The sequence below is a fragment of the Dunckerocampus dactyliophorus genome, chromosome 6 (genome assembly GCF_027744805.1).
Source record: "Dunckerocampus dactyliophorus isolate RoL2022-P2 chromosome 6, RoL_Ddac_1.1, whole genome shotgun sequence".
NCBI classification, from domain to species: domain Eukaryota; kingdom Metazoa; phylum Chordata; class Actinopteri; order Syngnathiformes; family Syngnathidae; genus Dunckerocampus; species Dunckerocampus dactyliophorus.
The window spans coordinates 14,643,599-14,659,734 of NC_072824.1; the positions used below are offsets into that span (position 1 = coordinate 14,643,599).

At 40.7% G+C, this 16,136-nt stretch overlaps 1 protein-coding gene across 1 annotated transcript in view; it reads right to left on the reverse strand.

Moving 5' to 3' along the window:
• Positions 1–1,952: 1,952 nt before the first annotated feature.
• Positions 1,953–16,136, reverse strand: part of LOC129182523 (E3 ubiquitin-protein ligase SMURF2-like) — a 66,355-nt gene continuing 52,171 nt past the window's right edge. Inside the window, exons 12-20 of the mRNA XM_054778766.1 lie at positions 14,145–14,358; positions 9,242–9,345; positions 9,054–9,168; positions 8,772–8,950; positions 5,921–6,058; positions 5,677–5,797; positions 5,397–5,598; positions 5,161–5,236; positions 1,953–3,572 (exon numbers count right to left, since the gene is read on the reverse strand). Of these exons, the coding sequence (XP_054634741.1) occupies positions 3,473–3,572; positions 5,161–5,236; positions 5,397–5,598; positions 5,677–5,797; positions 5,921–6,058; positions 8,772–8,950; positions 9,054–9,168; positions 9,242–9,345; positions 14,145–14,358 (1,249 nt within the window). The 3' untranslated portion in view covers positions 1,953–3,472. The remainder of the gene's footprint in view (positions 3,573–5,160; positions 5,237–5,396; positions 5,599–5,676; positions 5,798–5,920; positions 6,059–8,771; positions 8,951–9,053; positions 9,169–9,241; positions 9,346–14,144; positions 14,359–16,136) is intronic.

The following is a 16,136-nucleotide window of genomic DNA, read 5'->3' on the forward strand; positions in this document are numbered from 1 at the left end:
GCTTCTTACATACTATAAAGGTATAACCACTTGAGACCAGGTCAATACATTAACGCATTGATTCACAAACGGTGGTACACAGAAACACCGTTTTTTTTTTTTTTACATGAATCTGTTCTGGCTATAACTATACAAATATTTTACTAACCAAAGATTGCTGAAACAATTCAAATTCAATTTTCTTTTGCTGAAATTACCGGCATAAATAAGTGTAGCACTTATCCTTAGCCACCAGGGGGCGCCACGTGCCTCTTATTAGCGTCGGTCGGTCACAATTATCTTAACAAGGTTTTTTTAAGCTTTATTTTAAAGATTCTGTGCGTAAAGTGATTCGCTACTGTTTTATTTTCAGGTCGTTTTGGTTGTCATCCTCTTGGTTTGTTCCTTTAAACCAGGAGTCTTCAATTAAAATTGGGTAAGGTCTGTTTAAGCAAATTTTTCCACCTCGAAACCTCATTTTGCCTTAAATTGCATCAAACAGACTAGCTCATATGAATATATGAATTATCTAATGAAACCATGCACATCACCCTATTGTTTCAATACAACTGAAAGAAAACAGGACCAAATGTCACACATAAAAGTTTTAACTGTACAAACAATACAATAAATTAAATAACTGAATGTCATTTTAAAATAAAAGCTGCAACAGTACATCCTCTGTTAAAGTTTCATATTTTCTTATCATTGCTGTAGTTGACATTAGGTTTTGCTTAAGGTCTCTGCAGCAGAATCACTTTACAACTCACGTCAGTGAAGGGTTTTTGTTTTGTCCCAATATCAACGCAATCCTTAGTGAACACTCATTTGCACGTTGCTGTGCCGTAAACGAATGTGTTATGACTCTTGCAGGCTTTTCATATGGGCTATAAGCTACGTTATTATCGGCGCTCTCACATCAGACTACGGTGGACACTTACCCTCGAATGATCTGTGTTGTCTCGTAATGGCGCGTCACATTCTCGCTTTTGACCAGCGCTACAGTTTCAGAGCATATGAGACACAGCGATTTGGCACTGGATTCTGGAAGAATGAACAGATATTTGTCGGTCCATTCACTTTTAAATGTTCGGTTCTCGCTATCAATTTTTCTTACTTTGAAGCAAACCAAGGTTCTCTCATTCACGTCTAGAGAAGTCAACAATTTAATTGGCAAATTTTCAATGACGTCACGACGTTTGCATTCACGTAACCGCAATAACTGAAGTCATTACGCCCTAAATCTGCTACTGCCATCCGTCCGCTAGCATGATTATGTGTTAATATTATTGTTATAGTTCCTATTCAGTTTAATTGGTCATGGGCCCGTAAAGGGCCATCACTGGGTCCATATCAGTGCCTGCTTTAAACCAACATGGAACGACCATTCGCTAGCGAACAGGCCAATGGGAATTGGCGCGCCACTGGCGGCTAATTTGACTGTTACCGAATAAGTTAATATAAACAGGATATAGCTAAACACCAATTTCTATTTTGATTTGAGCTGAGCGGCGATGTATGTTGCTTACGACTCAGCTAATGACTGGGAGACTGTTAAAATTGTTTACAACGTGAGCATGCTAATTCCGAGTTAACTTCCGGTCTACATCTCTGCACGACCATGTGCAGTCTTTCGTCAAAAAAAAGTGTCGCAAAACTACAAGGCGCTGTCGGTAATCTATGCGATATGCTGGCTGTTCCGTGTCCTAAATTTGTGCCATTTAAGCCATATTTTCTGCAGAAATATGTTGAATCATTTTTTTGTTTTAACTTTTACGGGTTTGAGAAGTCGAGTTTTTCGTCTTAATATAGACAGGAAATGGAAATTGACCTGCTATAGCCGTTTAATGTGACGTCATAAAAGGCGACTTTGGTGACGTAAGAAGCATTAAGAGTCATCAACATTCGTTAGGAAATTTGAAGGAAAAAGAAAGACACATTGTTCTATAAACATAAAGCTGTCATATCCAGACAGCAGTGTTTTATTGCTCCGCTTTCTGTAATAGTACAAGAATGTTCTTTTATGTTATATTTTTACCTTTGCATCTTTACTGACCTTATGTACAGGTGTCACAGAGCAGCTAAGGTGAAAAAAAATCTATTAACATTTACTGTAATAATAAATACAAAGCCTGGAAAAAGTACAGAATTCGTTGCAATCAGCGTTTTTGTTAAGGGATGGTGTTCACTTCCAATACTTTTGTTTATAGTGGGAACAATTTGGCCTCGAAGCCCTAAAAAAATGCCCAAAATCGTTTGCAGGGACGAGTGAAGAAGCCAGAAAACACAAAATGAAGATCACCAGTGGACAGTCTTACATGTGTGCATATACAGTATGTGATCTGTTTGGTACATGATGTACGCAAATAGTACATGCATTGCATTGGGTTGTTCTTCTGTCTCCGATAACAATAAAAAGAAATAGCTACAGTACGCACATAAATAGGCATATTTTCTGAGCAATTAGTCTGTTTTATTGTTACTAATTGAAACACATTTATTTAGATATGAAACTATTGTCCTCTGTGCTGCTTCCAATTTAGTGGAAACATCCCCGTGTTGCTTCAAGCTGCGATGAGAGGACTATTCAATAATAATAATAATAATAATAAATCAGAAGTCAGGTGCCTTCTCATTTTATCATGTTAAAAAAAAAAAAATCACACTTCCCAGCACCCAACAAGAGAAGAATAAAAAAAAGCAGTTCACCTGAGAATGCAAAGAGGTCTGTGAAAGACAAACCACAAGCAAACACATAGAAAAATCATATATTTGTACATATATATATATTCTCAAACAATGCAGGTGTTCAGATATGATTTCCTCCGTATATCTCTTAACATAATAATGATACATTTTTAAAGTCATGTGGAAAAGAAAAAAAAAGCACTCCTGACACCATCACTCACTTGCTTTAAAGTGCTTTACAGTGAGAAGAGAGAAGTGAAAATAATCTGCCCGGCAACACTTTGCGGCGGTGACATGTGATGGGGACAGGAAAAGTGTAAAACCATGTGGGTGAATGTGAGAACAATTGGCCTATAAAAAGAAAACAACAAAAAAGAGACACACATGCACACATCTTCTTCACCAGAGTCCTTATTTTTAAACACCGTCTCAATTGAACTCTGTCTCTCACACACACACACACGCATACGTAAGGGTTTGGACTGAGGTAGGATGAATGTGTGTCCCTCCACCTTCATAAACATGGAAAGAGAGCGTGTGGGCAAGAAGTGGCTACCTGAAGACGACATGGCGAGAGGTCACAGTAGCGTCTGCATGTTGCTGATGAAATGATGCTGCTACAACACAAAGAAACACTGAACAAAGTCATACTGACACGGGGAAGAACGTGGACAGCAGCGAGAACACAAAGAGGAAGACTGCGGGGATGCTCAGTTGTGGTGTCCTTCGTACAGTCACACGTCAACACACCAGCATGCACTCGTGCACAGATACACATGCGCGCACGCGCGCAAAAAGATGTGTCTCATTCCACCGCAAAGCCGCACGTCTCCTCGATTGCGGTCAGCAGCTTGTCGTACAGCTTGTCGTAGCTCTCGTAAGGCGGAATGTCGATGCGGTTGAAGCTGGAAGAGACAAAAGCAACTCAGTCAAAGTCATGTATTACATTTTGCCGGCAAACAATAACAACTAAGTATACTAACAAGAAAATTATTAACTTTACTAATAACATTTGGGTAACAAATACATTAAAAAATGTATATGTATTAGGGCTGTCAACAATAACGGCGGTAACTAATTTATTTCATTAATTACGTTACAATTTTTAGCATAATTAGCATCAAGCGCATCATGTCAAGCCATACCTCTGTTACGACGGCAGATGGAAGGAAGCACAGTGTAGCTCCCCGCACAGTCAGACAAAGTCTGACGCTCTTTTATAACTTTATTCTGACCTGAACACATCAACAGCAGTGCAATTCCAACACCATATACTGTATGTATCACCGACTCACAAAACACGTCTCTAGCCCTCCTCGGAACGGCACTTCCTCACTGTCACGAGACGGCCGCGGGATGCATTCACAGACAGTACTAAAATCACAATAATGTCTGAATTATGCGTGTATGTGTGGTCTAAATAAACAGAAAGACAAGGAAAAACAATAAGTGGATATTGTTATCACTCACTAACGTAACTCTTACTGCGGAAGTACAATGTGATGCATTTAATTACGCTCGGAAATCCCAGAAAATACATCTACACTTACATTACTTGGTGTCCCTTGAACGCAGCTCTTCATGGCGCATAATATCAGTTAAAGTGTGATTCAAATGTTGTGCTACTATTAACGAGACTAGTGTTAGACAAATAGATTTTCAGACGTGTGTGCTACCTTTTAGCTTGAGATACGTTTTCAGTTCATTTGGAGCTGTTAATACATACAAATGTATATGTAATTGTGTCCTGTCATTTATCTTCTTGTTCATAAAATACAGTAAAAATGGGCATATTTCACACACAGTTGCAAATGGTAATTAATTACGATTAAGTGGAAAACTGATTAATTTGATTAAAATTTGTAATCATTTGACAGCCCTAATATGTATATAATATATGTAATAATAAACACCACAATTAACAACTGCTATACAGTTTTGGTAATAATAAATACAAAATACAATAAATAAAACAACAGCAATATTAATACATGTTTTGGTAATAAATAAACTAACAAGTATAATAAATAACAAAATAATTAACAATCAATACAATATTAAAAAACACTATTAATAAAACTTTGGTAACATTTTAATACACACAATGAATGACTAATAAATAAAATAATAAAACAATACAAGAAGAAAGGCATATAACAAAGCATTACTAATCACATACATGGTCACAATACTGTCAACAAAGGCCAGAACAAACAGTGTTGATTATGTAAAAAAAGTCAAAAGTTTGTTATAAGAAAAGGTTTAATGGAAATTAGGCCTACGAATATTATTATCATATGTACTGTAATCTGTTATTTGGACTTTCTTGTCTTCTTAAAGACCGTTGGTGTATTAAATGCCAAGAACTTCACGGATGTTATGGTAAAAATGAGTTTGAAATTAAGGAGCCGTAATACTGTGGTTGCTGAACTGAAGGAGACAAATGTGCTTGTGAGTGAGAGAAGCGATAGAGAGACAGAGAGAGAGACCAACCAGGTGTGGGCTTTGGGCAAGTTGTTGGTGTTGGCATCAATCTGATGAATGGTGAAGAGTCGTGGCCCTGCAGCACCTGCAGGGGGAAAAAAAAAAAAAAAAAAAAAAAAAAAAAAAAAAAACATTTTACAGGTGCACTTACAGCAAGCGAAACGATGAGGTCACCCCCCCACGCCCCCGTAAAGCAGAGCAAACATTTGGCTGGGCGGCAACACATGAGTGTGTCAGCCTTGCACCTTGTAGCGCCTTGAAGCCCTGCAAGGGCACTCTGGAGGAGCCTGTGACAAACTGCAGCAGGCGGGCCCTCCTTTCCTCATCAAACGACTCCACTGCCTTCCAGAACCACTTGACTATGTTGCTGTCGGGCGTGCAGTGTTTCAGACGCGTGTTAGACTTCCAGTCAGAGACGTCGATTTTCCCCAGGCCGCACACAATCAGCTGGAGGAGCACAGCGCAAGGGAAGAATTGAGAAGCGTGATAATGATTGGCGCCCTCTAATGTCTTTTTCTCTAGTACCTCCAGCTCCTTCTCGTCAAAGGACTTGAGCAGATGCTGCGGGATGACCTCATTGAAGCCTTTCTGCAGGGCCAAAAACTGAGCCTCAATGCCATGGAGGAAACGCCAGTTAACATACAACCTGTACAGAGAGCAGAAACACTGTGGAAAAATGTTTTGCAACATGAATAAAAATGCTGCAATATGCATGCCATGCCAGTAGATAGCGATGTCACCTGGCATGTAGTGACTTTATTCATCATACCTGACATACTCCTTTTTGGTGTCCTCTGAGACAGAAATGCTCTTTCCATTGGGTTTGAGCTCGTGCTGGATGATTTCTCCATAGGCATTGTGCTCTACGCAGAAGGTGTGGTCCAGGACACCAGTGATGTCATTGTCCCTGGGGAGAAAGTTGCTGGTTAGGCTCATTTGATGTGACAAGACTTATTAAACATTACTGGCTTGGCACATGGGAGCAGTGCATTCTACCTAATAGTAGGCTGGCAACTACCTGCTAAAACGTACTTTCAAGTACTTAGGAATTAAAAAAAAAAAGCCAGAATCCAATCCGACTGAAGTATGGCATCGCTACTGTGAATGATAATAGGCATTATTGGAAGCACACTAAGTGCTTTAGGCACACTTTAAACCCTACAATCAATTGTCAGTGTCAGCGAGTGACGTGTGGCTGTTTTTTTTCCCAATCAGAGTTAAACAGCTGTTTGCTACTTATTGACGTCCAAACAGAATGTAGTAATTCTACATTTGATCAACTTTACTTAAAGATTTGTCAGATCAAACCCAGTAGATGTTCGGACTTGTCTGCACCTTTAAATCACTGAGAAGTTCTATTGACGCTCATTGCATTCAGCTGAACACCAACTTCCAAGCACCTGCGATCACTGGTTCCGTTTCATAACACACCTCATACACAGAAGAGATCCATGTTGACAATTTGGCAACACGGTCGATATATTTAGACAGTAACGGTGCGCATATAAGTGTTTCTTCCGTCATGCATTTATTCGGGAATTAAATACAAGCCATCAACAAGGGTGAAGTATCCACCAAACAGGCGCGTGGGAGTGAGACAAAAATGCCTCCTGGGAAGAAAAAAAATTAAAATAAAATCAGACCTCACAAATTTCTCAGCGTTATATTTGTCTCTCACCGTGTCCCTGCGCACTGTCGCTTCACCATTCGTGTGTATGTGATGAAGATGCATCTTCTTCCGCCCACATAAACAAGATGGCCGTGGCGCTCCGCCGATGCGAGCATCTTCATCACATACACACGAATGGAGAGGCGACAGTGCGAAGGGACACAGCGGGAGACAAATTTAACGGCGAGCAATTTGTGAGGTCTGATTTTTTGAGTAGGCATTTTTATGATGCGAATATATTCTCTTTTGAACGCATATTGTTTTGAGAAGCCAAACTCTTTACTTAAATGACCCAGCGACTAAGCAGAACTACGTTCCTCGTCATGGAAATCTGACCAGAACTGGTCTCGCGGGACCAAATCCCTTTAAATGTTTCAGATCATCAAAATAATTGAAATATTAGTCAATGACAACACAACTGAACACAAAATTAAGTTTTTAAATGCAACTTTTTATTATTAAGGGAGAAAAAAAATCCAAACCTACATGGCCCCGTGTGAAAAAGTGATTGCCCCCTAAACCTAATAACTCAGCAGCAACAAGTGCATTGCAATAACTTGCAATGAGTCACTTACAGCGCTGTGGAGGAATTTAGCTCACTCATCTTTGCAGAATTGTTGTAATTCAGCCATATCGGAGGGTCTTTGAGCATGAACTGTGCACCTTGAAAGATCAGTCAAAATTGTCTAAAACGGCCGGTACTAAAGGGGTTGTCTTTTGAAAAATGCATTTTGTGTTCAGTTGTGTTGTCATTGACTAATATTTAAATTTCTTCGATGATCTAAAACATGGCCGCACGGTGGCCTAGTGGTTAGCATGTTGGCCACACAGTCAGGATATCGGGAAGATCTGGGGTCGTTCCAATCTCCTTTGGGCATCTCTGCGTGGATGTTTTCCCTGTCGTTTTTTTTTTTTTTTTTTTTTACACTGGTTTCCTCCCACATTTGAAAAATGTGCATGCTCAAAATTGTCCGTAGGTATGAATGTGAGAGTAAAGGGTTGTTTGTCTATATGTGCCCTCTGATTGGCTGGCGACCAGTCCAGGTGTACCCTGCCTCTCGCCCAAAGTCAGCTGGGATAGGCTCCAGCATACCCCTGCTACCTTAATTAGGATAATCGGCATAGAAAATGGATGGATGGATCTGAAACATTTAAGTGTGACAAACGCAAATAAGTAAGCAATCAGGAAGTGGACAAACACTTTTTCACATCACTGGCATATTACCATCACAGTGGTTTATTTGGTTTCAAAAAACGTTGACAGTATCTTCTTCAAATATCTTTGAGCGTGAATTTGTGGGACAATAAACATTTCAAAATGCACCTGCATTGTTTTGTGACTGAGTTAAACAAAAAAAGTTTGTTTGTCCAGTCATATTTTTTCATTGTAATTTTATTAAATTTAACGTTAAAATCTCTTCTCGTTCTAGTGGGCCTAATCCCGTGGATCTTCTCGTCTCATGAGTTGGGTTTCTCGTGGCACCCCTAATACTGACTACTACTTTAGTACTTCCTATGCAATTCAAAATATATTTGTTACTGTATACGTGATGCAAACTACGTGGTCCAGTATCTCACAAAAGTGTGTACACCTCTCACATTTCAGCAAGCACTTTTATGACTGTATATAAGTAACCTTGGATATACTTTCGAGTAGTCAGCGTCCAGCTTGTATAGCAATAGATTTACTAACCACAGAAAATGAGTCAACACACAGCCATGATTGTCTAAATAGCTGGCGACACCAATGAGTATTAAGATCATTGTGTCTTGCCTACAGTCCAGCATTGTGGTCGTCCCTCTGGACAGCTGCAGTTCATCGAGGGGCAACATAAAATATACTATAATAAAAATGGTTGCTGAAATGTGAGGGGTGACTGTATGTACGGGGAAATGAATGATGATAAAGGTAGGTAGGGTGACTAATGTAGTGCTCTCAGACAAGTCTTACAGGATCCAAACGAGGCTGTTGTGTAGGTCGGGGTCCACAGACTCCATGTCGTCCAGTGTGATGGGCTTTCCCAACAGTTGTTTGTAAAAAGGCAGAGTGAAGCCTCCGTCGATGTAGTGGCCGTGGAACACGGCCATGCCCATGATGCGACCCACAAAGTGGAAATATGACAGGTGCTCCTGCAAATGACACAATATATGAATATGTACATTGTTAAGAAGGTCTTTTGTGTTTCTCTTTTCGTGTGTCCAGACATGTGCGTATGAACTAAATCGTTCTTACCGGGTTGACAGCAGAGTCGGGGTTAATCTGTAAAGTGTAGATGTCATCTCTGGAGTACTGGAACAAGCCGTAGTAAGGGTTCAGCATCTCATGGGACAACAAGTATAACCATTCCCTAAAACACAGAAATAAAATATAATTGGGTTGACTATAATATGACTACATCGTGTACAACTAGGTCGCACTACCTTGCCACACCACCGTAGTCTAGACCCTCCTCTCCTCTGAATTTGATCATCAGTCTTTTCCACAAATCCTTCGGTCGCATTTTCATCACCTGCCGGTATGACTCCTGTGGTTGAACAAATCCAAATAATCCAAATAAGTTGATTCATTTTATACAGTGCATAGACTAAATCACAGAACAGAAACAGAGATCATAAAAGACTCTTGTGTTTGGAATCAATACATTTTGGCTACACTAGAGCCCTAGATCAGTGGTTCTCATCAATGACATGTATTTATTTTAATTCTAAATATAAAGGGACTGTTTGTAATGGTTACACAGCTCCATGGAGCCTTTGCTCAGCACTGGCGGAGTAATTTTGAGCCAGTTGCAAACAGTCCCTTTACTGAAAAGACATTCAAGTGCAGTATAAATTTGAGTTAGTGCAAAATAACACAGTGTAACAACATAAAATAAGTTCAATGATAATTTCAGTACAAACAATATGTTTTTATCCACAAATTCAAAAATTATTTGAACAAAAATATCTGTCAAGGTTTTGACAGTATATGTTATATCTGGGTAGTTGAATCAGAGCTTTTGCACAAGGACCTGGATGAGAGGTCACACGTCTCAAGACAATCTTTAAAGAAATAACGTACAGTTGCTTGGTAGGTAAGTTTAATAATAACAACAGAAGGACCATTTCTTCTGTAGACCACCCCTCAGCCTGGGTCAACAGATCAAATTGGGCATGAAAAGCCTCCCAGTCTTATCATACTGTACTTTTATGGTGCACACTTCTACAAAAGAATAGCAGATATTTGCAGCTGTGTATCAGACAGACCGCGAGTTAAATCCACACTCAGTGGCACACACCTCGCGGTGGCATAGCAAGAGAATAGCACAGACGCAAAGTGCATTCACGAACATCGGGTCATTACAGTTTCTTTTCTTTGGCAAAGACCCCCCAACCCACTGAAAACGGCTCCGCCACCCACTTTTAGGTCACAACCCAGCAGTTGAGAATCACTGCCGTAGATGATGCACTTTAATAATTTGGATATTAATTTTCTCTATTCCACTCCTCCTCTATAAATAAATAATAAATCTATTTTGAGGGAGCAAATAACCTGTAACACAAATTCAGGAATAATACACAACTGTTATTAATTTATTTTTATACATTTTATTGTAGGCCAAGTGGTTGGCACATTGGCCACACCGTAAGGAGATCGGGAAAACCTGGGTTCGAATCTCCACTTGGGCATCTCTGTGTGGAGTTTGCATGCTCTGCCCATGCGTGCGTGCGTGCGTGCGTGCGTGCGTGGGTTTTCTCCGGGTGCTCCAGTTTCCTCCCACATTCCAAAAAACATGCAGGTTAATTGGCAACTCTAAATTGTCCATGGGTATGAATATATATACTGTATATGTGCTCTGCGATTGGCTGCCGATGTAACCCGCTGTACCCCGCCTCTCGCCCAAGGTCAGCTGGGATAGGCTCCAGAATGCCCCCGCGACCCTGGATAAGCGGCATCAAAAATGGATACACATTTTATTGGTAAGACTGATTTCAAGATAGATTTTCTTTTTTTTTTTACAAAACACTAAAACATGCACATGTGCATACACACACACAAACACAGACACACACACACACACACACACACACACACACCCACACACACACACACACACTTTAATTTGTTTATACCGCTGTCAAATCTCTCAAGTTAGCTTGTTATTTGTGTGCTTATAAAAGATCTTGAAAGTCGAAATGAGGCATCCAGATCTAAGGGAACAAAGTGTAAACATAATCTGATGGGTGATAAAAGTTTAAGTCTTGGTGGAGGTCTGCCTTTAGCAGTCTGGCAATAATTATAGTTCAATGCAATGTATTACTACTATTGCTATTACTACTATTATTGCTACTACTACTACTACTACTACTACTAAATACTGTACATAGCCTAAATATTGCTAAGGCACTCCAAGCAACCCACCATTTTTTACCCACTCAATTATTTTCTTTTAACATTACATAACAGTCGACATCTCTGGGGAGGCCGTGTCTCAGTAAACATCTCTGCCCACAGCGACAACAAATGACAGAGCTCTGTGGATTTTAACAACATTTACTTTTGAACTATTAAATGTGAAGAAACGGCTGACGCAGCTGTGTAAAGTAGCAGCAGAGCTTTGTGTAAACCACCAGCTCATGTTAATAAAAACACTTCACCTCAACCACATGCATTATAGTGATTTCTACAAATGTAATATGCGCTACAGGATGTAGGTCAATATAAATCAGTCACAAGCTGAGCCGAGTGAGTACGTGCCTTTGAGCTGGTCCAGACAGTGTGGATCTGCAAGCGCTAGTGTTTCACACTTCTACATCTGTCAAGCGCAATGGGGATGAAGTCATATTTTTCATTGCTCAACTCGAAGCTGTGAAGTTAGGTCTGGCACCGAATGTTCACCGCTGTTGCCTTCTTTCCGCTCCCTCCCCATCCCAGCTTTTTAGCTGCTGAAATCATCCAAAAAGAATGCCTCGCCTGGGTCGAACAAAGGATTGGGAGAAGGAAAAGGAACAGAACGACTTTCTTTGAGGTTGTGTGAGGTTTTGATCTGCTTTTCCCTGGAAATCATAAAGTGGTGTATTGGTACTGCGCTGCCCCGGGCACTTTTCAGAGGCACATCGTAAACACGGTGAAAGTAATTGCCAGTAAACTGCAAAGATTATGAGTGCATTCCATTGTTTGCTGGATGTTTGGACTTCGTCCTTTGAGAGGCAGATAATACATTTCATATGCATGCATGAATTGGATGTCTTGTGTGTGTCTGTCACGTATATGTCAGCTCACAGGTGCACGTGTGCGTTAGATGAATGATAGCTTGTGATAGGCATGAGTGTAATAAATCAATTTGTCCCTTTTTGAGAAAATTTTAATAAAAAGGTCCAGTATTATACTATTTTTTAACACTTTCAAGTCTCAGAGGTCCCTGAGTGTATTGGAAGCGTGTTGGCCAAAATCTAGCTATGATGCTGGAATTTAGACAGTTTAAAAGCGCTTTTAGTAAGCCCTACTGGGAACACACCATTATGTGTGTCTGTAGCTTTCATACAAATGAGCTGTGTTTGTTGACAGTGTACAGTCTGTGGCTCCAAGAAGTACTAATTGCCACTATTGTTTTCCTTCATGATGCCATGAAAACCTGGCAGTGGAAAGAGAGTGCCTCTTCTCTAAAACTTTTCTCACGTTTGTTGCTCAAAAAATGACTCACGGGACAAATAGTAGGGTACCTTCAATGATGTAGAATTTGACTGATATAACATTAATATAAACAAAATAATGTTTTGTCACTATGTGTTAGGTCAAATGAGCCATGAATGGGCTTTATTACCAGCAGAAGACGCAACTACACTACCACTACCACCATTACTTAGTAGGGATTTTTTGGCTTCCGATCCGATTTTTTTTATCATCTTGCCGATCCAATCTGGTACCTTTTTTTTTTTTTTTAATGAACTTTTGTTATAAACGTGAATTTGTGGAATTATGGTTATGAAAATAGCTCCTCAAAGCATAAAAAAATGCAACCAAAGTATTACTGAATTTACTTATTTATTACACAACATTACCAACAATATTGTTTGGCTTTTGTAACACATCTGTGAGTCATGTCCCTAACCCAATAAATGATCCAATCAAAGTCCATCCAATAAAAGATAAAATTGGAAAAAATGGGCATACAATATACATTTGGGGTAGGACAAATCATATGACATGGTAATAGATCAATTTCTGGTGTGATTTAGAATATATGACTTTTATTAACAAACTTTCTTCAATGCAATAGTAATTTATTGACGGTCCCCAGTATAAACAACCAGCGGTTAGCGCAGAACTTCCCGTGCGAGCTCCCTACACCATGACACAGCATTCCGGGCACAGTGAGGGGGAACTACCACTGTAGCTACGGAGCCGAATATCCAACGTCCAACGTGGAACTATTCAACACGGTACACCGCGGACATGTCTGCATGGTGGTGCGTTTTCTTCTTCTTGCAGGTGGCGGGAGTCGAGTGGCAACCAGCTTTGACGCGCATTACTGCACCTACCGTGTTGGAGTGTGGCCCAGAGTTACTAACGTTATACGGCAACCAGATCGGCCGATCTTGTGGCGGAAACCCATTTTATTCGATCTTCAAAATATTGCAGCTTGGCAACAGATCCAGATCCGATCTATCAGGATCTATGGCAGACATCCCTACTACTTGTTGATGTACTCACACTCGGCCAGTCATACTGTGCCAATCAACCACTTCACACCTAAAGTCCGTCATATTTGACTTGTGTGAGCGCACTGATCCGTAGCACGATTACAAATACATGCACATGAACGCGCGCAACGTAGCCCAGTCACAGGATGACAGAAACCTGATTACTCCTTGCAAGTTCTTCATTTTAACTGATGCAATTCATAACAGAAATACTATACAAAGACTAAAAATGATCCAAAAGTCCAACCCACAGCACGCTCTCTCACCCGCTACGACATTTATGTGCATTCAACAAAAAGAGGTGTCATTTAATGTGATTGCTCATCCCACATGACAGCCGTCACTTTGCACAAAATAAATAATGCAAACAATTTTAAATAATCCATAATCCAATAATCCACAAAGTCAGAGAAACTGCAGGCTGTAGCACCAATTCTCTGTGAGAGCAGGACAGCAGGGGCCAGGAGAGGGTGAAGGAATCGAGCCCAAGTGCAGCATGGTATTTGCGAGAACGCCTTTAAAAATGCCTTCTTTTTTGATACTTGAACACAAAGGACGGAGGAATAATGAGGCTACCAAGTAGGGCCTTACTTCCTGTGAGATGGACATGTTCTGATTTAGATTTTACATTTGTTCTTACCTCAAATATTTCCTCCCGGCACACCTCGATCCGACAGTGGCCCGCCTGAGGCTGTTGCTGAGACAGCTCCTGACGTAGAATCTTCAGCTTCTGCACCAGGTCTCTCTTGTACCTGGGCACTGTCAGGCACTCTGCCTCCTCTGGCAACTGGGCTGGGGACAGAGCCTGTTGGGGCACACCAGGACCTCCCTGTCCCTTCAACTGAGCTGGATGGCTAGAGGGGCGAGATGGGGAACAAATAAATGGGTGGTTGAATAAAGAAAGACAGCAGGGAGAAGACAGGGAAATAACTGGTAAGTTAGATTCGTGAGTAACTGAAGTGGGCAATGCGGCACATTTCTTACGCACCATGCGCTGTTTACTGCTTGCAAAGATGAATCTTACTAAAACATGCACGACGCAACTGATAGATTGTTCACTAATATAGCAAAAGCTCCAAATGAGAATTTTGACCAAAAATTTTATAGAAAAAAATAAGCCTTAAGTGGTGCAATTTGGTTGCATCATCAGTGGGATTTCTTTGTTGCCACAGAAAGGTAAACTGTACCAGTGATGGCAAAGAGGAAAAATGTGATGATGAACACAGAACTGGAAATGAACTACTGAAATTACTGAAATGTAGCAGCAGCATACCATAGCAATGGTACATACAGTAGGTCTGTGTACTGGCAGCTCAATACAGCATGGCTTAAGATGGACAATACCATTTACAACATAGTCAGCTGTGAAAGTTGTGTTTAAAAGTAATAGTGAGTACACATTATACAGTCTCTATAGTGGTCAATTTCTTTGTATGTGAAATCAACGGAAAAATGTGTCATGGTATTGGGATGTATGAGTGCTGCTGGCACTGGGGAGCTGTGGTTCACTGAAGGAAACATGAATTCCAACATGTATGTGATATGGATTCCAAAAACAAACTAACTGGAGGTTTACAAGCTTGTGTGGCCTCAGAGGTTCCATTGCATTACAGTATATAGCCTGACGAGGACAAACAAGGTAAGGCAAGAAATGATGGACTTAATGACTACTCCAGCTGTGTATCCCTTTTCCTGTCTGTTGCATAAAAAGTGCCCCTGCCCACCACCAACCACAAGTGGAACTTCCATGACCCAACCACATAACTTCCACAGACATTTCTGTGAACTTAGCTTTTGTCACAACAGACACTCGTTTCAACGCTACCACCAATGTGGTTGTGTTAATTTAACGCTCTTGCCCTGGGTTCATTTTTTTTTGCATGGCCAGTGCAACAAACTGAGGCGCCCTCAAGCCCTCACTGTGGTGTTGGTGGTGGGATGCCTGGGTGGCCCTCATAAAAACATAATCCATCTTTCCCTTCAACAGGACAACAGCCCACATTCTCCAGTGAGGAGATGCTGAGCCAGCAGAAAGCGTCTTCACAAGAAGCATACTGTCCTCTACTGGGAGAGAGTGGGAGGTTGGTCAAACAAAAGGCACCTGTCCACTATGTCTGCACTGACACTTCAAGGAAAAAGGAGGCCTTCTCTAAGGTAGCAGTATATAACCACCCATCTATTCCAACACCTCTTGTCCACTTGAGCTCTCTGGTTCAGTAGCTTGAAAAAGGCCTCCAAACTAAACGGGTGCTGTGTTTCATGGGTCTACCCCAGTATAATCAAGTCCACTGTTATTTATTTTTTTGGCAAGCGCCAGGGCTTCTAGCATGTCAAGACAGGATAAGACTGCAGCAGAGCAGTCCTGAAAACCACTTTAGGAAAGAGGAGGAAAAGAAAAGATGGCCTTTCAACAAAATGGAATGTGCTGCTTGACTTGGAGGCCAGGAGAACATACAACTGAGCACACTTATTTCTTTGGATGCCACAAAGTGAATTTTTAGTTACCAGATACTACATTTTGACACAGATATATCGGCTCTGGTTTCCACACAAGAAATGCTCTGCATATTTGATGGTAAATACAGAAAATGCCAGTACAGCAAGCTCTGGATGAAATATGCTGAGTGGAAAG